The 24,950-nt window shown below is 37.5% G+C and overlaps 1 protein-coding gene across 2 annotated transcripts; it reads left to right on the top strand.

The window, feature by feature from the left end:
* Window positions 1–387: 387 nt before the first annotated feature.
* NREP (neuronal regeneration related protein) lies at window positions 388–22,862 on the top strand. Of its 2 annotated transcripts, XM_050716195.1 has the most exons (5): window positions 388–548; window positions 652–699; window positions 2,138–2,192; window positions 17,128–17,205; window positions 21,180–22,862. In XM_050716195.1, exons 3-5 carry the CDS (start codon window positions 2,190–2,192, stop codon window positions 21,303–21,305), a joined length of 207 nt encoding a protein of 68 aa, XP_050572152.1. In that variant the 5' UTR covers window positions 388–548; window positions 652–699; window positions 2,138–2,189; the 3' UTR covers window positions 21,306–22,862. The 2 variants fall into 2 exon arrangements, with proteins under 2 accessions (XP_050572152.1, XP_050572153.1); XM_050716196.1 differs by lacking the exons at window positions 388–548; window positions 652–699 and adding an exon at window positions 1,106–1,576.
* The last annotated feature ends 2,088 nt before the right edge of the window (window positions 22,863–24,950 follow it).

Genomic DNA, 24,950 nt, shown 5'->3' with positions numbered 1-24,950 from the left:
GCAGGGTTATTATTACAGTATGTGCCTGCTCCCGCCCCCCCACCCCCCCCGCCCCGAGCCGTTGGCAGGGCGCCGCGCTGAAGGGAGGGAACGGTTGGAGTGTGGGGGGGGGGGGCACCAACGGCCGCGCACCAACGGCCGCCGCTCCCCTCAGCGCCGCCTCGGGGGGCGGCGGCGGCTGCGGCGTCCCCCTGCGCTGCCCGCGGCGGCGGCCGTGGCCGTCGTCGGGGCGGTCGCTGGCCCCGGTTGCCAGACGGCGAAGGGGGGACGCGGGGCTGCGGATTATTGCAGACTAAGCAGTCTGGCGCTGCAGCAGAGGGCGGGGGGGGAGGCGGGCAGGCAGGGGGGGAGCGTGTGTGTGTAAGGAGGGGACGGGGGATGGGGGGGGAAGAGCTGGCGGCTAGCCAGCTGCCATCAGAATTAGCTCATTGTTCAATATAAACCAGCGCTGGCAACCAAAACCCAGCCCGAGAGGGAGAGGGAGAGCGAGAGAGACTTTCCCCCAGCCACCCCCACCCCTTTTTCTCCAAGGCTGCACTTTGGAAGAGGTGCAGTCATTCTTCCCCACACCCCCTACCCTCTCTCCACTCCCCCAACTATAAATTCCCTCTGTAGCATGCTGCCCTTTTTTAATCCACATTTGTGTTTCAGATCATGTAGAAAGGACAGAAAGTGAGCAGGGAGCGGGGGCTTTTGTCTGTAAGTATATGCAATTCCAATCCACAGAATTTTATTTGATTTTTTTTTTTTAAATTAATTCTCTCTCTCTTTCTTTGTTTCTTTTCATTTCCTTTTGCCCTTAGCTGGACTTTGCTGCAGCTTGCCTTCCCCCCTCTCGGTGCACGTTTCCAAACAGGCTTTTTTAAAAGAAGATGAGAAAACGTGCAGTTATATGTATTTAACTCTTTGTCTTTATGCTTTAAGGCTGGATTTCTAGGCTGGGGATTTTTGTGCACACATGCAAGGGGAGATGAGGAGCGTTTTTATAAAACTGTTTTCTTTTTTTTTTCGTTTTTGCACTCCAAAACCACCAAAATGCATTTTTAAACCTAATGCACTTAAAAATTTTTAGCATGCATGCGAGGCTCTAGGATTGGTTTTTCGTCTCTTTTCTTCTCCCTTGTAAAACGAATCTCCCTCTTCTCCGCCCTGACACTGGATTCCTCTCAGGCTGCTGGGGTTTATTTTTAGAAAGCAGTCATTCTTGCAACAGCCTTCTGCATTTTTGCATGTGCAGCAGTTAAATTTTGGGTGGTTCTTTAGAGAGAGGAAAAAAACAAAACAAAAACAAACGTATTTTGGTGTGCATTTCATGGTGTGCTTTCTTTCAAACGTTTCTATGTCCATTTATAGGTATATGAGTTTGCAGTTTTATATCCAGTATGTATGTATGTGTTTGTGTGCAAACATATGACTCATACCTAATTGCATTTCATACATACACACTATAGGTAAGAAATACATAATCAATAGAAGAGAACTTTAATTTTTGTCACTGTATGAAAACTGGTAAAGGAGGTGTGCTACAATTTCACTCAATTGAGAGAGCAGTAATTTAAAGAACCGTTTGAAAGAGGTAGGACTTACTCTTTTTTCCTCACTATTTAAAATAGGTGTGTGCATTTGTGTGTGGAATAGAGAGAGACGAAAGTGGAGGTTATGTAATGCAGTGCCATTTCCAAAAATACCTACTCTCTGGGCCATTACGTTGTGAAAGCCTAACACTGTTTCTTGATTGCAAAGAAAAAAAACACACTTTGTCGTATGCCTGGGAACAATGGACCACCTTGACAATAAGCATAGTATGACAGATTTTTGTCCCCTTGACTGATTTTTGGGTGTGTTAACCATTAGGTATAGTGCTTTTTAGAGATGTACCAAGTGCTAAGAATAGCATAGGGTTTTGCAAATCTTGGTACCAGGGATTCCTTTGTCCTATATTTAAGCCTACAGACCACTGAAGTGCAGAGAAGCATGCTATATAAGCGTACATGTGGTTAGAATAATTTGCATGGCTTTAATCTTAACCACTGAGGATTATGCTTGGATCACTCGCAATTATGCTGGAGAAAAAAATCTTTTTAAGTATTGCGACAGTTTGAATTATATTCATTTTTTATTTTTTAATTGTTTTCAGATCCTTGTGCTACCTGAGAGAAACTGCAGTCCCAAGACTTTACAGTCTAAAAATGGTAAGAATTAGTTGTTTTAGCAAAGAATCAATATATATATATATTGATAAATACAAGCCTTCTTTCCTCATCCCCAATATCAAATAATAAATATGACCTCTATAAGACATGCTTTGAGGTTGTGGGGATTTGCCATACAATGATTGATGTACCCTGAAAACCTCCGGATGTTGAATCTTTGGTTTCCTTGCATTTTTTGAATAAAAATCTGAAATCCCTCTTTGTGCAGTAAGGCTTATTTAATTGAAACAATAAATGTTTAGGTTACTGTGGAAAATACACATCATAACACTTGCAGGAAAACATGCAGACAAAACAATATCCAGTAATTTCACTCTACCCCCAAAAAGAAGAAATAGGTCATTGCACGTAGTAAATGAAGCAGATTTAATGTTACTCTCTGTCAGGGAGGTACATAAGATGCAAACTAATTTTTCTTATTTGTTGGTATTTGTTTCAGAAGGATAGCTTTTCTTTGTGATACAAATCTGTTCCAGAAAAAAAAAAAAAGGCTAGGCCTCAGCCTAGCTGAACTTGCAGGCGCTTAGTAGGAATATATTTAATGAACAGTATCCAACAATTATCCATTTGCTTCAGTGCTAATTGTGTTTATATTTTTTCTGGGTAAAGCCCATACTGACATACTTCTGCTGACAAATGTATAAAGTTAAGGATAGAACATGTTACATTTCTAAACATTCTCTAAATATGGTTTTCCCCGAGAATGTCTTAGTGTCTCAAACAGCAGGACAAAGAAAAATCTTTTTTACAGAAAAGTAGGTAAAACAGGCAGAATTAAATTAGATGCTCTGTAGTCATGGAGCATTCTTGATGCAGCTATCAGTGAATACATATATTGACATAAGTATGATATATTTTGAGTGCTACTAGTATGCAATACTATCATAGTCAAAAATATGTTAATTTGCTTTCTTGTCTGAAGTAGCGTTGAATAAGGTGTACAACAAGCACAAATTATTTTCCAAAGTATGAGTTTCTTAAGAACATATTGAGATTGGGTTAAATTAATTGCATTAATTATGTTATACTTGTCTGGGTCTCTGGAGTTGTTTTCGCATGGGGGAGGAGGGATGAAGGAAAGGATGTTTAAAATAAGAAAATATGTAATCTGTTGTAAAGGCTTTTTTCTTTTTGGCTCCTTGTTTTATATCATTCTCATCTGCAAAAATAAACTTGCAAATTCTGGAGTTTTTGTCTATTCTGGAACCTACTTTCATCAAAGTGCTTTGCTCATCTGTATATAAATGAATAGTTGGGGGTGGGGAATTAAAAGGGAAATGATTCACTTAAGCTGTGAATAGAAATCATGTTGAAATACATTCTGTTCACATAACTGTGGTATACTGGATAAGGCAACTGTTTTCCTACCAACACTAAGGTGACAATCAGCCCACATTTTGAGATGGCATGCAGGCTGTTATGTGCAATATATGCCTATCTATGGAACAAAATATTATTTTAAGTTTTGTTAAGCATGAAATAGCCTCTGATTTTTACCAGCAGATGGTTCTATAAATCTAGCAAGGTTCCTCTAGCAGTCAGTGAAATCAGTTTTGTAAAGCCAGCCTCCAGGCCAGAACATAAAATACAAGTTAGGACTATCGCAGTGGAGAAAATAAAATGAAATTACCCAACTGTTTAGTGGGGTGGGTACACACCTGTTGTTTTTGCAGTATGACATAAATCAAAATCTGATTTGGCTGTTTTTGAGAAGTTTTGTATTTGTTATGAAAATACCTAATTACACCTGTTTGTGACTGTTGATGAGAATTTCAATGTAAGAAAGACTAGGTTTTGCTCCAACTTAAAAAGTTGCTTAAGATGGGATACTTGGCAGGATCTCTTCACCTACTGCCACCTTTTTATTTTTCTTTCTTTCTTTCTCTCACTTTTGACACAATAACACTGAATGTAATATGAAGTCAGATCACTGACACACTTTCCTTGCAGCAGTGGACACACTTGTCTTTGGCATAGTTCCTGTATTTATTCCAAGTGTCTCTTCAGCCATTCTAATTTGCAGGTAAATTCTTTGCATGTCAGTACTTTCTACACCAAAATAAATAATTACAAAAGTGCTTACTTTGTTTTTGATATAAGAGCATATGCAAGGGTTCTATTCTGCTTTCACTGCTCAGTGAGAGTTGAGCTGTTTCACTTCACCAAGTTGAACTGAACTTGAAAAAATGGGAAAAAAATGCTTATTCTCCAGGTAAACTGAAGGTGCATTAACTATTTAGTTAAGCTTACAGTGACCAGAATGTTACAGTGATCGATTAAGAGTGACCAGAATTAATTTGTTGAGTGAAAACAAATTAATTGTTTGTGCAACTTCACTGTATTATCTTCTCAGTTTCTTGATGTTCTTATTCCCTAAACTGTGTCTTGAACTGCTTAGGAGTAAAAGCAATCAACTTAGAGGGTTAGTTTTCAATGTTGCTTCTCCTGTTCCTAGGCAGGAATTATGATTTCCTCATACCTAGTTAATTAATCTTTCTTGGAGCTGTATTATGTTAACATAATAATTTGAAGAGAAATAAAAAAGCAAAAGAATATACTGTATATTAATATTATAATTTTAACTCATGGACATTTTGAGCTGTCTTACACAAGAATACCTGACATTTAAGGATCTGTCCTTACTTGTGTAATATTTGCCTACAAAGTGCTCACCTAAAGGAAAAAAGGAATCTTTTGTATTTATTTGCAGTGTGTAAAGTCCTGAGGTGATTTTAAATGCTATTTTTATTTGGAATAGTAGAATTTCAATATACTATCTTCATGGAAAATGCTGCATGTCATCACATAAGAAGTTAGATTTTAGTGCTAACTGAGAAAAAACAAGGTTTCTAACAACAAAAAAAAAAGAAAACAAGAAACAACAACAACAAAAAACACCCAAAAAGCTATGTGATTCAGTCACTGAAGTAAAGGATATTGTCAGAAGACAGAGTAGGGAAGTCTTAAGTCTAGTTTTCTGTGACCTCAAAGAAGAATTCTAGCAAAACCAGCTGAGGGTTTTTCTCTTTTTTCTTTCTTTTTCTTTTTTCTTTTTTCTTTTTTCTTTTTTCTTTTTTCTTTTTTCTTTTTTCTTTTTTCTTTTTTCTTTTTTCTTTTTCTTTTTCTTTTTCTTTTTCTTTTTCTTTTTCTTTTTCTTTTTCTTTTTTTCTTTTTCTTTTTCTTTTTCTTTTTCTTTTTCTTTTTCTTTTTCTTTTCTTTTTCTTTTTCTTTTTTCTTTTTCTTTTTCTTTTTCTTTTTCTTTTTCTTTTTCTTTTTCTTTTTCTTTTTCTTTTTCTTTTTCTTTTTCTTTTTCTTTTTCTTTTTCTTTTTCTTTTTCTTTTTCTTTTTCTTTTTCTTTTTCTTTTTCTTTTTCTTTTTCTTTTCTTTTTCTTTTTCTTTTTCTTTTTCTTTTTCTTTTTCTTTTTCTTTTTCTTTTTCTTTTTCTTTTTCTTTTTCTTTTTCTTTTTCTTTTTCTTTTTCTTTTCTTTCCCTCTCCCTTTCTTTCTCATCTCCCCCCTGACCCTGGTAAATTATTTGCTTTTAAAGAAAGAAATTACAAAGGATTACAAAAGCCTTTTAGACACTTCACAGTATGGTCTTTTTTGTTTGTTTGTTTGTTTTTGTTTTTCCCTTCTAAATCACTCATGTATGTCCTTTTCCCCTACTACCACTGCAGTTCATTTCTGGACTTCAAGCTCAGTTCTGAGACTTTGCAGTGCAGGTGCTATGGAATTTAAATGACATGTTTATCAGTAACTAGTAAGAGTGCATCATTAAACAGCTGCATCTTTAATAATCTAATTCTGACCTATCTGGAATAAACAAAAAAAGTATTCCAGAGGAGCTCATTAGCGTATTTCTGGCTTACCATGGTTAGATGGCTTTCTTCTAAAGCACTATTGCTGTGAAATCTCAAGGCTTGGTGTTGTACCTGTGTCATCCCAAAGCAAAGGACAGAGGTCATTTGGGCTGAAGACTTACCATAGCATGTCCTTGTCTGAGCAGGATCAGTTTTGAGGTTGTTCTATCATTTCCATTCTCAGTCTTAGTTGGAAAAAAAAAAAAAAAAAAAAAAAGGAGAAAAAATTGAATGATGGCTTCTTGGAGAGAAAAACTCGTGGGGAAAAAGCTTTTTGTCATTAACTCGGGGAGAAATAAATGGTAGCGTGCATTTGGATGAAGGGTAAAAAAACACCATCCCTTTTCTTTTTTAGCAGTTTGTAGGGAAATGTATAATATCATGTAAGTTAGGTGAAGATATTTATGAGGGAAAGCTAGTATTTAAGATTTAATCCGAACTTATCCATTATGGACATTTTTCCAGTGAGTTATATGCAGATACCTTCACACATTCTGTGATTTTCTGTGTCTATAAAATGACTTCAGTTGAAACAACTGTTTATAGCTTTTGAATTGTTTGTGGAAAATGGAGCCTGGGACTGGTCTAGCAGAGACAGGCATTATTAAGTACCCTTCATACTCTCTGAGGAGTAAGAATGAAATACCAGGATGAGACATTACATCCAGCCTGGTTCTAGATACACACTGGGCAAATGTAACTCCTGGTCTGGCATGAAAAAACTTACACTGCTTTGTTGTTTATTGCCGAGTCCAGAACAGAAACGGTCTCAATGGTAGTTCAGAGCTGCAGAAGAGTTGTAGGACTGTATCAGATCCAGTTCTGTTCTCATGTAGTCATGGGCAGAACTTGTTCAAGGTCAAGAGAAGTAATTGAGAGAGATGACAGTTGAGCAGTTTTGGCCACGTGAATGTGTATATTGTGCATTTTTATTATGCTTATGTACTGTGTGTGAAGAATGCATTTGATGCAATGTGCCCAACATTACTTCATTTCTGAAAACTTAGGGAGAATCAAATGCTTGCCACCTTACAAAATAAAAAAGCAGAAATAAAAACTCACTTTTTGCAATATTTTTGTTAAGTCAGCTGTTCACCTGTGCAGAAAAAGCACCTTTACTTGATTATGGCTAGAACAATTTGAAATGGAGTTTAAGAAAAAGTAATTTTTGTCCAAAGCAGATACTGTGGATATTTCAGTTGTACAAGTCATATGCACAGTCAAAAACAAAGGCTCTCTGTACCTGTGTTTCTCTGCAGTCACAACCATGCACACTGTAGGTGCTAAAATTTTGTAACTATGCACTGTATCTGAACAAAACAGTGTTTTTTCACATGGAATTGCAAGTTTAAGTACTACTTTGTCCAGGACAAATGTTTACTGAGCTTTTTTTCACACAGGCTGAAATCTTGGAAAATCAGAAAGAATTCATATACACCTTGTAATACTACACAGTCATGACACTGATTTTTAAGTCTTGAGATCAAAAGCCATCACCAATAATTATGTATTTATTTATTTCAATCAGAATCCTGCTACATTCCACCTGAAATCTGGTCATTGTATGTATGGATAAAGAGAGGGGAGAGACACTGTGTCTAGTAGCGTCAGAGCACCTTCATAAAAAATAATTTAGTTAATATCATTGACTGGGACAGGACTTTTTAATAAAAATATTTTTAAATATTTGTTTTTTGTTTTTATTGCAAATATTTATTCACTCTGATACCTGATTAAACAGTATTGGTTGAGGGTGCAATCTGGAAAGATACAAAAACGTTCTTTTCAAATGTTTAATGTAGAATGATACTATGAATCATTGAGTGTTACATTAAATTCAATTTAGCCTGCTTTTCTGGCAAATTCTCTGTAGCGCTTCTGAATGATTCGCTCTGTAGATGTTCCTGTGAGGCTTCCTGATGTTTCCTTCTGTAAACAGTGCATTAAAACAAACAAAACAACAACAACAAAACAAACTCAGAGCAGGTAGCATTTACTCATCCTGCAGGAAGAAAAGATTAATTTTGTTAACACTAATGTTCTTGTCTGTCTACTTGCATAGCTTACCTGTGTGGGAAGAAGTTTAAAAAGTTCAAAGGAATTTGTATACTCTCACTGAAGGTGGTATAAGCGTTGACTTATAAGCGTTGACTTAGTATGTGCATTATCAGAAAGAACTCCTTAATTCTTAAATCATTGATGTTAAGAAAGCACATCATATAGCTGCTCAAAAATATTAAGTTAGAGATGAAGAAATCTGCCTTCTTTATTTTAATGTGATTATATCTGTGATAAATGTCTATCGTGAAAGAAATGAGTTCAATAACTCTTCCTGGTGGCAGAATAAAAGCCTGTGGAAATAATGGTAAATTTTATTGCCTTTAATTTCTCAGCTAAGTAATTATATAGGGCAACATAAACAAAAACCAGAAACAATACTTGGCATAAAAAGATTTTTTTCGTGTCTCTTGAGATTAGATAGATCACAGAAACCTTGGGTATTTTATTATATACAACCTATGTGACATATATGATACAATTTTAGTTGTGTTTTTATATTTGGGTTATCATTTAAGCTATGTTCAATGCTGGTAATAGACTGACTGTGCAGGTAAATGTACCATAATGCTTTCAAGCACCTGTTACAATATGAGATGACCATTACATCTATTTTAATAAGGTAAGTACTGGCTATACAGAGTGGTTCTGTCTCTCATTTCCAGGGTTATTACTGTGACTTTTAATACTTCCCTGAAATATGCTGTTTGGGAAAGGGTTTGGTATCTCGTGAGGAAAAAGGTTTTCCTTGCTGGCCTCTACGGGAAAGTGGTCGGCAGAGGCGGTGAGCTTGCCGCCACTTGGAGGATGTCACTGTGATATTCTAGTCATCTTTCTGGTATGTGTGAGAAATGTAAGCAAAATTAAACAAACAAACAAACCAAATCAAACCAAAAACAAGTGATAGTCCAGAGCAGTGTATTAAGTCTTCTGAAGGTACATTAAACTAGAAAATTTATAGGAAATTAAATAATAGCACATGCTTTGGGATTTAGCTTGGTGTATACATTTTGTATAACCTAAAATTGGAAGGAGGGAACTGGGAGGCCATAAGGAGAAGCAGTGTTCTGGGCTTTCTGTGTTTTTATTCTTTCCTCAGGATTGCTATACTGGCCACTGTTCATGCTGGTCTTTCCCAGGATCCTTAGGATTAAAACTTGATGCAGTGAGGAAACAGCTAAATGGACTTTTAGCTTTTAGCTTTTTAGTCCATGACCATGTTTTTTTTTTTTTTTTTTTCTTTTTCCCTCTACTCTATTGCTCCAGTGATTTGTCAGTATTGGATATGATGTTACTGAAGAACTTAAGCATGCAGACTTTGATCCTGAATTTTGCTGCCATGCTTTGTGTTTACCTAACTCTGTAACAGGAGACTTGGTTGTGCATCTGCTTCTGCAGTTACCTTTAAGTATAGATACGTATAGTTGCTAATTAAATCATTACCTGATTGCTCTTGAAGAGCAAATGATGAAGTCACAGATAACTGACTGAAAATTCAGATACTATTTTAATATTCACACCTGTTACTGATGTTTTTCTGTGTCTATATTAAGTAAAGTAACAAAAGCTACCATTATTGCACACAGGCAAACAAGAAGAAAAGGTGTTGGGTTGAACAGGTTTTGAGTTTGGTTTTCTGGAGGGCTTGTTTTGTTATTCGATTTCTGTAATGTTTTGTAGTTCTAGAGCCCCATGTACTGAAATTTACTGGTGGAATAAAGTAGTTTACAGTTTTTTTTATCAGCCAATGAAACTTTCAATATAGTATACATTTGTTTCTTATTCTGAAATAATTGCGTTTCTTTTCCTTTCAAGGAGTGTGGTACTGTGGTAATGAATATCTTTGTTAAATTCATGAATTCAGTCAGAAGTTGGATGAGTGTTTATGGCAGCATTCACAATGTACCACTTGATTTTTTTTCTCTTACTCTTCATATGCATGGTAAATATTAACAATGCTTTGCAATGGTTTTTACATGCTTAATGAGGAAAAAGCGCAGCATGAGAGCACTTGTAGCACACAAACTAGATTCATCCTGACTAATACAGAAAAGTCCAAATTCTTTCTGCCTAAAAACCTTGTTACACTCAGATGGTGTGGGGAGAATGAAGGGAAGAATGAACTGTTTTCTATAACTAACCTCATTCAGTCATGTATACCAGAAGACTGCTAACGTTTCTGTTGAGGGGCTCTTACCAGCTAAAGTATTTGTCAGGAACGTGCTAACTATATACTCAATCTGGATTAGCTTGTGTTTTTCCCCTCCTCAACACCATACTTGCTCAGTTTTGGAGGCCAGTAGTCAGGTAAGAGACCTCTTGGTAGCAAAACATGCTTGCTCAGGGAACTTAGTCTCTACCAGTATCCTTTCCTGCAGCAAGAGGCCCTGCTGCAATAAAGCACAATACTCTTAAAAGTATGCATTTCAGTAAATTTTGTACAGTCGCTCAGATAGTTTTCTTTTATATGTCATGGCATGCTGTAAGTAGATATTTAAAGATGCAAACTGTGTAATATAGATGAAGACAGGTGTGACTTCTCTGAAGAAGCTGATGATGAAGAGCCAGTGTAGGAGGCTAGATAGAAGCAAACAATTCAGTGTAACCCGAAGAATACAAGCTTTAAGAGCAATTAAAGAAACAATAAAGATGTGTTTATATGATAAGTTTTGTAGTTAAAATGTAGGAAAGTTACTTCCAAGGTCATTTCGTTATGTTCTGTAGGAAAGGAGCAGATGACATCTAGTTCTCTAAAATTGACAGAAATTGAAGAAGTGATGAACAAGGACTCCAAAAAAACCCCTAATGAATAAACTTGCTAATTCATGTACAGCATGGAGAGGGGGATGCAAGGAAAAGCGTACTTGTCTCATTTAGGCTTTTTCATCTCTATGTGGTTGTGAGTTTGAGTCATCAGATGGGGAGGAATAAAAAGAAGCAATAATATCTTCCCCATGGAAAGTCAGTGCCAGAAAAGGATGCTGATGCAAAGTTAAAGGCAAATTCAGGTGTGCAGGTGTCTTGCCGTGTTCTGCCAATATACTGGTATGTGTTAATTGTTACTTTAACAGGCAGCTCAAGTCTACTCTGAAAGGTAGGCTACTTGGATTAATCCCAGTTAGGAGGAGACTGATCGTATGCCTGTTCATCAGTTCTCTCAAACCATTTATCTACCTTTATTTGCTGTGGGGAAGATGTGTGAAATGATTATAACACACACCCCCCTCTTTTCTTTCTTCCTTTCTTTTTCTTTTTTCTTCTTTTTCCACTGAGTTCTGAATGCTCATGGCATGTCACTGATGTGGAAAGCATAATTGCTAGGTAAACCTGCTGCCCTGACAGTATATTGAAAATGCAAAGACAGGTAATAAATAACCTGTTGGGATAACTGTTGCTGTACGTCAACCAGAAATTCAGACTTGTGATGCAGAGCCACGCAGAAAAAGCAATCAAGTACACAAAACTGAGAGACCTCAAACCTACTCAGCCACTTGTTCAAAGTATTTTTAAATCGGTTAAGGTCATAAAGTTGCATTTTAACCAGAGAAGGTTATGGTTTCTGGTAGCTGAGTACAGAAAGCTTCCTCACTGATGCTGTTTTAGAATCAGCCTATCAAGACAGCAGCATCCTATTTGATTGAGACTACAGCTTCTTAAATACACAAACACACACACAGAAAGTTTTGTTGAAATTTCACTGACTTAGTCTTTGAAATGAGGAGGAATGATGAGTGCTCTTGATGTCCTGGCATTCAGGAAGATGCTGAGGATGAACCTGATTGGCAGCAGGCTGCCACCCAGCTACACTCATGAGAAGCAGCAACCATTCAGCTGACATTTGCTATATGTATTAAATCTTGCATGCTAGGTTTGGAACATGGTGGACATTAATATCATTTGCTGTCATGATGTTCCCCTCACAGTGTTAAAAATAAATGACTGCAGATGGGAGCATTAGTTTACATCTTGCACTGCAGCAAGTGATAAAACATGCTTTGATCCTAGTAAGAGCTTTCCTTCCAGTTTTGTTTAAAATTTATTAGTTCTTTAACAGGATGATTTATTTGATGTCCAAGCAGCAATGCAGTGAGATTTTTAGTGAAGGGTCTGTTTACACACCTGGATGGTGATGGTGGGCTGTTGGTTATAAAGAATATTTACTGCAGTGGGAGTCATTTGGGGTATTGAAAAGTCCCCCATAGAATATGCTGGGGAAAGTCACTGTAGCTCAAACCAGCTGGTAACTAAGAATCTTAAGAAAGTGCAAAGTAATAACTGTTTAAACTTAGTAGGCAACTATGTTCTTGTTCTTTTTTTTTTTTTTTCTTTTTTTTTTTCTTTTTTTTTTTTTTTCAATAGGAAGTGCATCAAGACTCAATTGGGGAAGAAAATCTGCTAGACACCTTGTGGTTGTGCTGAGAGCAGGCAGAAAGGAAATAATCTACAACTTTTCTTCTGGGTGCCCTACTACCGTTGATTTGTGTCATTGCAACACAGAGCAATGGTGATGAAAAATCCCTGAACTACTTTACAGGCATATAGGTACAGAAATGAGGTGTTGCTCTCCAGCTATAAGGCCTGTTGCCAGGGGAGCATGGAAGGAGGATGTGCTCTCTCTGTGGTGGGTCATGCACTGCAGACACACAGGGCCCTCAGCACAAATGAAAAGTTAGTGCTGCGGTGGGGAAGAGCATGCCATGAAAGAGGTGTAATGCCACTTTCTTTCCTTCTCTTCCACACATTTATCTAGCATTTTACTCCCCTGTTCCTTAGCTCATGGCCATTTGTGTCTGAGGGAAGACTGCTAACCCGTCTAGTAAAGATTTTCCATTTTTTTTCCTTTTTTTTTCTTTCTTTATTTTTTTTTTCTAGGTAGACTAGCACAGAATTACTATAGGTTAGGAATTTGCAGTGTTCTTTTCATAACCTTCCTCCCCAGCCCATCCCCCAAATTGATTTATATGACAAAGAAGTTAGCTGAAACTTCTCAAAAGATGATTGCTGCTGCACTCAGAGTGGTTGATTTTCTCTGTTAAGGTTCAGGTTTGAGATTTAGACTGCAGTAGAATTGCAGTCCTGTGAGTCTTGAGTAAGACTTGAACAGCAATTTAGTTGTGGCCCATGTTAAAAGAAAAAAAAAAAAAGGATAGAAAAGTAACTCTGGGAGCTTTCTTCTTTGTTTCTTAACCATAAAGAAAAAAACAAACTTAGAAATGCTTAATAGGACTGTGCTCACTGTGCTCACTGTACTAAGTTTAGAATGTCTTAAATCTGTATCTTTCTCTTGATGGATTCTTCTGAATGTTTGAAAGATGCTCTTAATGTGTAGGAATGAAGAGTGGGTAGTAAGAAATTCATTTTAGCATTGTACTGTGACTGATACAGTAGATTTTGTGCAGCTCTCTTACAAAGTTCACGTTTGTTTTGAAGGTGGGCAGAAGTTTGTGCTCCATTGCTCTAACTCGTAAGACAGAACTTTATGACAGGACTAGTGGTAGCGACTCAGAATGGAAGAATAGATGTTTAAGTTTTGAAGTGCTGGTTAGATGGAACCTTTGCAGTAACAACAAGAGGATTCTTGGTTTGTTGAGCAGAGGAGAAAAGAAGAGCCCACTCTGAGACATGCTTCTGTTTTTTTAAAGGAGTAGCAGTAAGTAGTTCTGAGGTAATAGCCAGTAAATAGACCATAAATTTATTTTCCTCCACCTTTCTTTTTTTTTGTTTTGTTATTTTCATAGATTTTCAAGAAAATAGAGACTGAAGAATTGAAAGCATATTCTTTACAGCTCGTAACTCCGTATTTAAAGTTGGCCTCAATTTTTTGGGCAAAACTGCTTGTTATTGTAGAACACTGCCTCAGACAGCATATCCCAGATCAGTGGGTTTCTTTTCTCCTGACTTCTCAAAGTGTGAGTGAATGGTTTTGTGTATCACATTCTCTGCCAGGAAGGATTGCTTCCAAGGCTGTTAGTCAGATGTTTAGGGGTGATCCAATCTGACAATTTATGGATGTAGTTTACTAGCTTCATTTTTTCCTTAATGAGAATCAAAGAGTGAGGCTATCAGTTTCACTCATCATACTGCTGTTATGTATTGTCTAGACTTGCAGTAACTTCAGTTTTCAGTCCATCCTAAAGTTCAGTAATTCTTTTCTAAATCCTGATATTTTTGCTTTTTAAGCCAAGCCTGTACTCTCATAATAGTCACACAGGAAGTACTAAGAAATGAAAATATGGTGTGTATCAATGAAAGCATTTATCTAGAAGTGTTTGCTTCACGCTAACAGCTGGAATGCTGTAAGCCTTACATCCTACTCTGTTGGAGCATTGCTTTGCACTTTTTTTTCTCTGTAGATCATCTTGCAATGCTAATATCAGTTGTTTTGAATTGCTGTAATTGACTTAAAGTTCTTGCTGTGCATTTATAGCACCATAGCTATCAGTATATTTGAACATCTAAGGCGTTCCTGCATTTTATAAAGCCCATAACATGGCAAGACATCAAGATGTGTCTTTTTTTTTTTCCTCTTTTAATCCTTGTGGATTATATGAAGTCCTAAGTGGACTTTTCCACACTGGCATTTTATTTTTCCATTCCAGAAACTTCCCCCCCTTAGCCAGCATCCAAGACATGACTCCACAGCCTTTTGGCATTGTTCTAATGTGGGTACTGAAAGTCCTTTGGCTGCCCAGTTTAGGAATTAAGTGCAATTACAGCAGAGCAGTTACTGCACATGGAGTAGGTTCATGGGATTTTTATCTACCAATGGTGGCCACAGAAGTTGCTTTTGGAGAAGGTACTAAGAGAGTAGGACATTACTAAGTATTTTCTCCATGGAGGAAATTAATGTGAAAGATAGCTGGGGTGGGGTAGGGGCTGTGTTTTTTTGCTTATTTATTTATTCGTTTGCTTGTTTTAAACCCTGGAGCATAGTTACTATATCTTACAGTTTACATCTTTCTCCCACTGCCCCATCCCAATATCCCACCCTCAAAACTGCAGCTCTTCCACATTCTTAATAATTTAAGTCTAGAGACTACTTTTTCTTTTTCTTTTTTTTTTTTTTTTTGTCATTTAATTGCAGGTGTTATTTTATTTCTATTAAATTGCTACTAGGGATTACAAGACTTATGGGCTAACCTGAATCCATCTCAGACTCCTTGGAAAATGTACAAGCTCATATTCATCATAATGAATAATGTATTTTGTTGCTTATTCCTTCCTTCTATAGAAAAATATGCATTTTTATGTACTTGCCCATTTAAGCATGCATGCCCTGCTGCTGGTTCACATCATGAGCTTTCATACGAAGAATATAGCTACATAAATAAAATCAGGGCATAGGTACAGGATACATAGTCAGTGTTTATACATATCAACGGGAGCACTCAGAGCTTACTTGTTGTCTCTCATTAGAGTGTCTCAGAGATTCAGGGTGAACATTAGCTGATGAATTCACAGAGCGCTCTGTGATGTGTAGTAGTTATCCTATGTCAGCCATAGTCAGGGAGCTTAACTGGCTTTTTTGTGATCATACAGTAGTCATAAATATGAGATAAATCCTGATGCTTTAATTAGTAGGCAGCACTCTTTTTTGTACTGTGGAAAATAATGGGAGAGTATATCATAGCAGGCACTGCCTTAGGCTCTGTGCTTTACATGTCCCTCCTCTATTTCCTACCTTACAGTAGAGTTCAGGATTTTTTCTTTGAAAGATGATTTAAGTAATCTGCAGGTAATTTCTCGGAGCTATGTCTAGTCCAGTTGTGATAGCTAACAATCAACATGCAACTCCACAGAAATGGAAACATTTCTCAGGTTTCAATATAAATACTATGACAAGCAGGTGAGTAAAGCCTATCCACCAGGAATTTCAGTTACAAGGCAAGTTTTTATTCCCAAAATACAAACAAGTTTGAATGTTGTAATTTATAATGTTCAGCCTGAAACAGTTTGATGTTCAGGCATTGTGCAGAAAGAGTTGAATTCTTAAAACCAAAGGCCCAGCAGGGAGACCCAGCAGGAGAACAAATTTAAGATCTTCAGTGTTGTACACAACTCCTACCTGACCACTTCAGAGTTTAATGAGTGAGATAGAAAAATGTTCTGATCCTCATCCTGAAGCTGAGAAACTAAAGCACTGGAGGTTTCCAGCTCAGATTCATGGTAGGTTAGTATTCACTCCAGCTGCCCACTGCTTTGGATCTCACCCATTTTCTGATGAGTGAACCTCTTCACTGCATACAGGGCCTAGGAGAAGTGGGCTTATTCCTGAGAGTCTCAGCCAGGATAAATCAGGCCAAACAATTTATCCTATGTTTGCTTAGGAAGCTTTGCCACCAGAGCAGCCACAGTCCGGCACCATTAAATCCTGCTGCCAGCTCATTTATCTTACATCTTCTATAATGTGTTCCTTTAAAGTGTAAAAGTCCCTTTAAAGTGTAAGATACAGGGTGCAATCATAGGATTATAGCAATCAATGTTCAATGTACTTAGAAAGCAATGAATTCCAGTTCACAGTTTGGTGTGAAAGGTCTATCAAAGGCGTGTTCTCCTTGTCTCCTGCAGTCATCAGCAAAGGTAATCATCTTCATTAAATAGCCTTTTGCCAGTGAGTTTTGGCAGAAGAGAGTGGGGAGGTTAGATGTCTCACAATGTCCTCAGCCAGTTTAATGGTAACAGACTGAATACTGAATTTCTTAAAGATACTGTGTAAAGGTCATATAAAAAACATACATCCTGTGCACTTTTAAAAATGCCTGTTGAATACAGATTACAATATGCAAAATGGTTGAAATACTCAAGGGACAAATCTTGTTGTCATGGGTACTCAAAAATGTACCGAGTGTAAAACACAGCTAGGTCTCTGGCCCAAGCTCAGCTGACATTTGAATTTTGGTTTTATTAATGTGGTTTGTCATATGAACACCATTTGATTGCATTTAATGAATGTCTCTTTTTTTTAGTAAGAAATTGTATGTATTTATGTCACTACAGGTTAATCAGCCAAGGTCAACTATTTGGGTTAGCCAGACAATCTTCCCAACCAGCCGAGGGGATGGGGGATTTCCAGAGGTAAAGTTATTTATGTTATTAATCTCACCTAATGGTTAACTAAGATGAAAGTTTTCTGAAGAAAACAGAACAAAACAAAAACAAGCCACGAAACACTGAAAGTTCAATGGATTTTATTTTATGACTGTTTCAAGAGAGTAGCCAGCTCTCATGATTTCATCACGAGTCTCATGGTATTCTGTTTTTCTTGAAGCCTTGGCTGCGTGAGCCAAGCAGTTAAGTGAGGATTTCAGCTTTCATTTTAAAATTATGTTTTTAGCCTTCAGGCTTGCAGAAAACATGGACTCTTGCTGGCTACATACCAGAAAGAAAACATGCTAATTTTCAGGAGCTCAAATTTCTTAAGACTGTCTCATGATTTTTCAAGCTTGACATCTGGGTTTTGAATGCTTGATTTTGGCAGTATTCACTTACCAATACAGAGGAAAAAGTCAATGATAATGCAGGGGGAGGGAAGGGGAGATTGTTGTTGTTTTTCTTTTGTGCAGTTTTGTGCTTTGGCTTAAGTAACAAGCGTACAGAACATTTTTATTTTGAGTTTGACAAAGAGATAAGTACCCCAACATAAATGCAGAAGATGTGGATTATCAGACAAGATTGATAAGATTTTTGTTACCATTGCTGGTTTCATAAATCCCAAATTGGGTATGAAATTTGAATAGGAAAATAGAACTGTTGGCTCGGAACTACAGAATGTACATGTTTTATTCGCATATTCTCATTCATTGATGACTCAAAGTCTGGCAAAAAAATGGCAGGTAAGCAAATGAGAGAGAACATGGAAAACTGTTTTGATTAAATTTCAATTACTATCTAGACTTCAGCTCCGTGTTAACAAAATTCTGCTATTCCATCTGGGTAATGCTGTATTTTGCATAGTTTTTCCTTATAAAGGAAGTTCTAAAATTCATAACTGAGCTGATTCATTTGAATTTGAATTATTTAAATTAACATATATGGCTGTACTGGCACTCCTAACATTCAAAGTATTTTAAAAGTTCATCTGAATAAGTTGATAGCAATGCCAGATTAAGATAACTGTGCTGCATAAGGTCATATTTATATTAAATAAATTTACTAATTTTATTAAACAGCTGTATGTTAACTGGACTATTTTAATTGAAATTTTAAGTTAGCAGCTTTTAGTGAGTTTTCATTCATCATTATTCAAAGTTGTTCCTAAATCACAGGAAAAAAAGCTGTGAATTATGTGCAGCATATTTGGTATCAAAGCTGCATTATATTGAGTTTCTGAAAAGACATGTTTTTATATCGTACATATCTTAAAAAAATCATCAAAAGGCATAGTTGTTTCTGAAGTAGTCAAAAATATTATGCTTTTTTAAATGCTTTTAAAAATGCTTTTTTAAATGCTCCTGCTTTTTAAATAACGTGCATTTATTCTAGCTTTTATGTAATTCTTCAGAACATATTTGGCATATGTTTAGAAGGAGCAGAATTTAGAACTAGCTCCAAACTTCACAATTAAGTTTCACCATCAACTTAAATATTGGCTGCACAAAATCCAGTTTCCAGCAGAGTATCAGCCTTAACACAGACTCAATGTCTTTGGAATCTAATTATTTTTCATGAGGCTTATAAAATTAATAAGGTATAATTGTGGGAGAAAACTGCGGAAACTGCTCAGTCCTTCTTCAGCTCAACATTTTGTATACTCACTTTTAATCCTAAATAGGCTGAACTACTGAAAGACTAAACTGAAATCAATAAATTTTCTGAAAATCTTAATTTCAGATAAAGGTTTTTTTTTTTTTTTTCCCCTCATGCAACCAACAAATATAAATGGATAAAGACAACTTACTTCCAGACCTTAGAAGGGTCATATGGGAATTTTATCTTATGATTGTATGGCAGAATTTCAGGACTAAGATTGTTTTCACAGCTGAAAAGGAACTGCCCAACACAATACTTTTGGAAATTTGCCCAGACCTTTGGTCTGTGTGGTGTGCCTGTTTGCATGTGCAAGTTTCTAGTTTTCTCCTCATATCCTGTAATGATACACAAGTAGCAAATTTAGTCAACAAAAAAAGCAAAAATATCACAAGGATGGAATTTTCTGGAGTCCTGTGAGAGAACATGTTTGTACAGTAACTAAAATTTAAACATTACTTTCTCATTCTGAAATGATGTCTCTTGCAAAACCCCCAGTTTGGCTCTAGCCAAGGCAAGGTATGTTTCCAACACTTCTATAGCCAACTTGGAGAGTCCTGAGTGTGTGCTGACTGAAATCTGCCCAGTTTCTCAGTTTCTGGTGCCCCTACAGGAGAGGGCACTGTTTGCCCCTAGGAAAGGATTTTAGACTGAAAACAGCTCCTGACTGTATGCAGTGCAGAACCATGGAGGCAGGTGTGTTCCTGAAAGCAGAATTGTGATAAATACAGTGGGAAAGCTTCATTCTTAGTGCAAAGTGGGTGGCTTCGTTCTTAGTGCAAGTAAATGTAGCAAATATGGACGTTCCAGTGAAAATCATGGATCTGAAGAGCCAGGAAAGGAGAAGACCCTGGAAATTTCTCTTTCTTGGTAGTTGTGAGACTGGTGTTTGTTCAGTTTTTAATTCAGAAATTCAGAACCCTTCTGTCAGAAAAATTGAACTTGGAGAAGATAACTTCAATTTCTTTAAAAAAGTTTCAGAAAAAGTGATCTTATTTGACGAACTTGTCCTTAGCAATAAAATCAATAAAACACCTTTACAATTACAATCTCTTAAACACACACACACACACACACACACGAGGAATTTTCAATAACTTACAGTGCATTACTAGCTAAACACATTCTTTTAGTTTAAGATCCTATAGTGACATATCAGCAGAAAAGTATTTTAACCATGTTCATAGTCTTTAGGCCTCCCATTGAGGCTTAAACTGAAACGTATTTAAGGGCTCTGCTGAATAGGCATAGTCTTCAACTAGTGAATGATTAAGTATGGTGAACAAAACCATCTCTGACGTAGATGGCTATCATGGCAAACCATTTCCTTACTTTCTGAGAGACCACGGTGATGCACTACATAGCCTTTGAAGCGCCAGTAGGAATAAGTGCTCTTTTGCGTGAAGTACTGTATGAAAGTTTCTTATTAATGTACGCTAGAGGCTAAAGATGTAAGTTGTTCAAAAGATCAGTGGTCTAAACTGCAAAAAGTTCTCACAATAATGAGATGATCTTTCCTAACTCAGACACACTTTTAAGTTGGAGTCCAGCTGGAGCCACAAAATGAAGCTTGGGGTTTAAGAGCAAGTGAGCAAAGTAGATGTAGATGTAGTACGTGTTGGTAGATAGACAGAACCATGAACATTAATGTTTTTCTTACCCATGCCAGTTCTGAGTTATGTTTTCAAAGGGGCTCGGTGCCATCTGTTGGTCTGTGGCCATGAGCTTTGCATTCACGATACTGAGACACTGTGTCTGGATTCTATGCTGCATGCATGCAAAACAGATAATCGCTCGTTGTTGGCCATATCTGTACGCCAGAACTACTGCACAGGCAACATCTTCTGGGCAGTCTCAGCTATTTCAAAGGGCACAACAATTCCTTGGTTTGTTGAGTGCAAGAAAAATCATGTTGAATAGTGTAGGGATGTACAATCGACAGTGAGCTGTGGAAAGAGTTGTCACTCTATAGTTTCTTCCCCTGTAACCTTGATGGGTCTCCCCATCTGCAACAAGTGGCCAAAGTCCCTAGTGGAGAACTGTTGTTGACCCAACTTTTTTATGCTTTTGCTGCCAGGGCACACTTGCTCAGCCCCACGTAGAGGCTTTTCCTCAGATGCTGGCATTAGAACAATCTTTCCCACTCTTTGGCATTAGTATTTACTGTTGATTATGCTGTGTTTAGTAGACGTTTACTTCTGAACTAAAGCAAGGGGATGATGGAAATGTTAGGACATGAGCAGGGAGGACCCACGAGGCTCACTTCAGAGAAGCCCTGTTAATGCTCTTTTTCCTCTTCACAGGAATGTCTTCCCATCTCGAAGGAAGTAAACCGCAAGAAGAAAAATGAGGTGGAAGGAGCATGCCGGGCTCCTGTAAATGGCTATGGACACCATTTCACTAAAATCAATTACCTCTACTCTTTTTAATCATGATTTTTCCATTTGTATTACATATGGTGTATGGGTTTGATGAGGTCATGGTGTCATATATCGGGAATTGTTTCTGTGTAAATCATCAAGTGTAAGAAGAAACTATGGGACTCTGAGCCTTGCTTTAGAGAATAACAGTGGACAAATGTGTACCATAAAACTAGGTTTTAACATTCTGACTCAAGCGAAAGCTCTCAGAATTTCTCACTGTGAATCCATGTTTACAAACATTACAGGTGGGCCCTCAGGCCTGGTTCTACCACAGCAATGTCTTCCACTACTCAAACTCCATTGCTCACATGCAACCGGTAAACTGCTCTCTCCATTTCCACCATCCCTAACTGCTTTTTGCAGAGGCTGAGAGTCCCCCTTTTTTTCATTTAGATGTAACAAGCCTAGTAGTTTATTTTCATCGATTGTCTGTATATCTCTATATTTTATCCATGTACTCTTTTGATGTATAGAAGTAGTATGAAACTCATGGTTTCCTTGTGGTAAGTGATTGTGATGCTGCCACGGGATTTGAGACACTGATGAATGGTGCTATTTTGGACTTTAAATATGCTCCTTGGCAAGGTAGCTCTGATGGAGTTATTTTTTATTTCCATGTTCTGAGAAGGTGTTGGTACTTTGTTTTTCTGAATGTTGTTCTTTAGACTGGACTGACTTGTTTACTTGTGTCTTCAGTGTGGCTTTCTTATTCAGTGCCGTAGGTGAGTAACTACTTATAGTGTACAAGTGAGAAACTGATTCCCTATCAGGGTCCACTCACAAATATGCAGTTATAGTGGGAGCAATCACAAAACTGTAATTTACGTAAAATCTCCTTTCTGACTCCTATCCACCTAAATGGGAGAAAGACAAGCAATAATTTTTAACCAACCTCTCAAAATGTTTTGAGTTTTGTTATTTTCTAATGCCTTTTTGAAAGAGTGACAAGTTTTAATGTCCTCTTCAAATCAATAATATAGGGGATATTGTAAGAAACATACAGCAAATTCCTGAGAGGTGAAGTCCTAAAGGGGAAAGAGTACATTCCCACAGTACTGTCAACATGTGGATTTTACATTTTTGTTCTTGCTCCCAGAATACTATCAATACAAAACAATACAAAACACAAAACTAAACAGTATCATCTATTCATGGGATGTTGTTGTGTTAGACACAGTCTGAAAGCCCACCTTAATTTTTTATATAATTCTGTCTTTTAGCTCTTCCTTTCACAGGGCAGGCCTTGTTCTGAACTGTTTTAGCTTCTGACTGTTAAATACCAATGCATGCACTGCACTTCCTAGATTTCTTTCCTTTTCCCTCCTTCAGTATCTCTTTTATTGTACATTTTATTTTCCAATAGATTAGATATGTCTACTGTGCTGTATATAGAGCAACAAATAATATTCAGCAGTTGTGGCATTTATGTATAGTTGCAGTTGTGTACTGCTGAAAACGCAGGCTTTTGTAACAATGTGATCTTTAATAATGCACTACCAGTACCCAATGTATTTTAGCTATTTTAGTAGGATTTGTTCAATAAATATGCAATCTGTAAGGGTAGCCATGATGTTTCTGCTTCTTTTTTTTTTTTTTTTTTCTAATGGGAGGGCTCCTTTAGTTGTTTGCACCTGTTCTTATGTGACTTCTGAGTTTATTTTTTCAGGAATATCTGATGATGTAAAAGATGATTCCTTTTGTTGCCTGCTAAACAATAACCACTAAGATAACCTAAATACCAGACGTGGGGCTGGGAAGTGATAGCTTCTGGACAATTGCAGTCATGTACCTCCCTTTTAAGACTGCTGAGTGGCTGGGTCAGATGTGATACTTTATGCCATTTTTAGTAATCCCAGGAAGAAGCTGTGGGATTATGTGCATGGCAAATACAGCACATCTCATTTTCCATCTCTGATAGCTCAAATGAAAAGATAATTTTTCTAGTGTGTGTAATTTAATTTAAAAGAATGCTGGTATACTCCTCCCTTTTAAAAACAATTTTATTGGGGGAAAAAGTAATATCTGCATTATTCTAGGTTTAAAATAAGTATTGGTTCCATTTTAGCATAGAACACAGAGTAGCATTTTTTAAAAAACACAGGCAGTGATCTACCAATTAATACCAGATGTAGGTCTGCCCCTAAAGTTTTGCGGTCACGAGAGCAAATGAGTGCAATTCCATATGTCGTGATTGTTTATTCCACTGAGTGAATTTACACAGGCACTGAGTTTGGTTTGATGACATTGGTTGTATCATAGAATCTGACAGTGTTCACATGGCACCGCCACTTTCTGACCTAAATGACCACCCTTCTCATTGCTGTGTAGGAAACACAACAGATAGCAGCTTTATCTTACCCATCTGCAGTATATGCATATAGATATAAACATTATATATATACATGTATATGCATAGGTAAATGGTGAGAAACAGTTAACAGAATTAAAACAACCCCTAACTGAACCATTTCTGAAAGAGATATGAAAGGTGATTAAAAAGCCTTAAAAGCCCAATCCTATTGTTAGTAATATCTAAATTTGCTTCACAAGAAAAGCTTTTAAATCTGACAAATCTAAAGGATTGCACACGTATTTAGAACTTTCAGCTTCTGGAATAATGATGACCCTTGGCACTGTTTTTTAATCTTCACAGCAGCATGCTGCATTTTAATTAAGACAGAAGGATCTCCGGGTTAAGGTCTTTGGTCAAACTACAACAGAACTGAAAACCACTCACTGAATACTGCAACTAACAGATCTTTTTGTTAATCATAAACATGGAAGACCCCTAAGGTGTACAGAGACTTTTCTTATGCTGATGTTCTAGAGACTGAGATTTGTCAAAGATGATTTCATATACATTATGATTAATACAGGCTTCCTAAATAAGCAAAGGTGACCTACATTTCTGCATCAACAAAATGCAGGCTGTAGCATCACCTTCAGAAAGCTTTTTTAAATGAAATGTGTGACCATGCAAACAAACAAACAAAAGCACAATAGTACAGTCATTTTAAGGAATGCCTCAGAATTTCATACATATCTTTCTTGTAATGCTCCATGAATCATAATTATTAGACACGGCTGTGAAGAAATGATCCAGTTTGACACTCTGAGACACTAACTACGTGCACCACATTTGCTCATCTGTTGTACATATGGGACAAAACTGGCTCTGGACACAAAATTACCCTCAAGTCCTAGACAGACTTTTTGCGCTGGGGCGCACATGGCAAGGTCCTGTGCTGTGGAGCTGCTGCTGGCAGCTGTACACGCACCCTCGCTGCATCCCTCCCTGGCCCTGCAGCACTTCTTGGCCTTGACCCTGCTCCCCTCCCAGCATCTCCCCAGTGCTCAGTGGCTTCAGATTTGGAGCTGGGCCTGCAGGTTGGCAGGACTAACACAGACAGCAGAAAGTCTCAGCCTGGGAAGGCCCCTGCATGCAGGGCGAGTGCTGAGGTGGGTCTGGGCACATAAGAGGGGCAGGGATGAGCCACGGGCTTCAGACCCCTAAGGTGAGGGTTGGGGTTGGGAAACAGGGGGAGAAGGGGGACTGAGTCACCCTCTAGCCCAGCACGGGCCCGATGCTGTGGGCATCTGTCCTGGGCCATGCTCTGGCACCATGCCTGGGACGGTGGTGGTGTCCTGGCA

The sequence above is a fragment of the Cygnus atratus genome, chromosome Z (genome assembly GCF_013377495.2).
Source record: "Cygnus atratus isolate AKBS03 ecotype Queensland, Australia chromosome Z, CAtr_DNAZoo_HiC_assembly, whole genome shotgun sequence".
Classification (NCBI taxonomy): Eukaryota; Metazoa; Chordata; class Aves; order Anseriformes; family Anatidae; genus Cygnus; species Cygnus atratus.
The sequence above is the reverse complement of the archived record's forward strand: the minus strand, read 5'-3'. Positions and strand labels throughout refer to the sequence as shown.

What these genes read in the sequence shown, in the direction of transcription:
- NREP (XM_050716195.1), top strand. An exon ending in GGGATGGGGGATTTCCAGAG is followed by an intron (nt 17,206 to 21,179) that starts GTAAAGTTATTT and finishes TCCTCTTCACAG; the next exon opens with GAATGTCTTCCCATCTCGAA.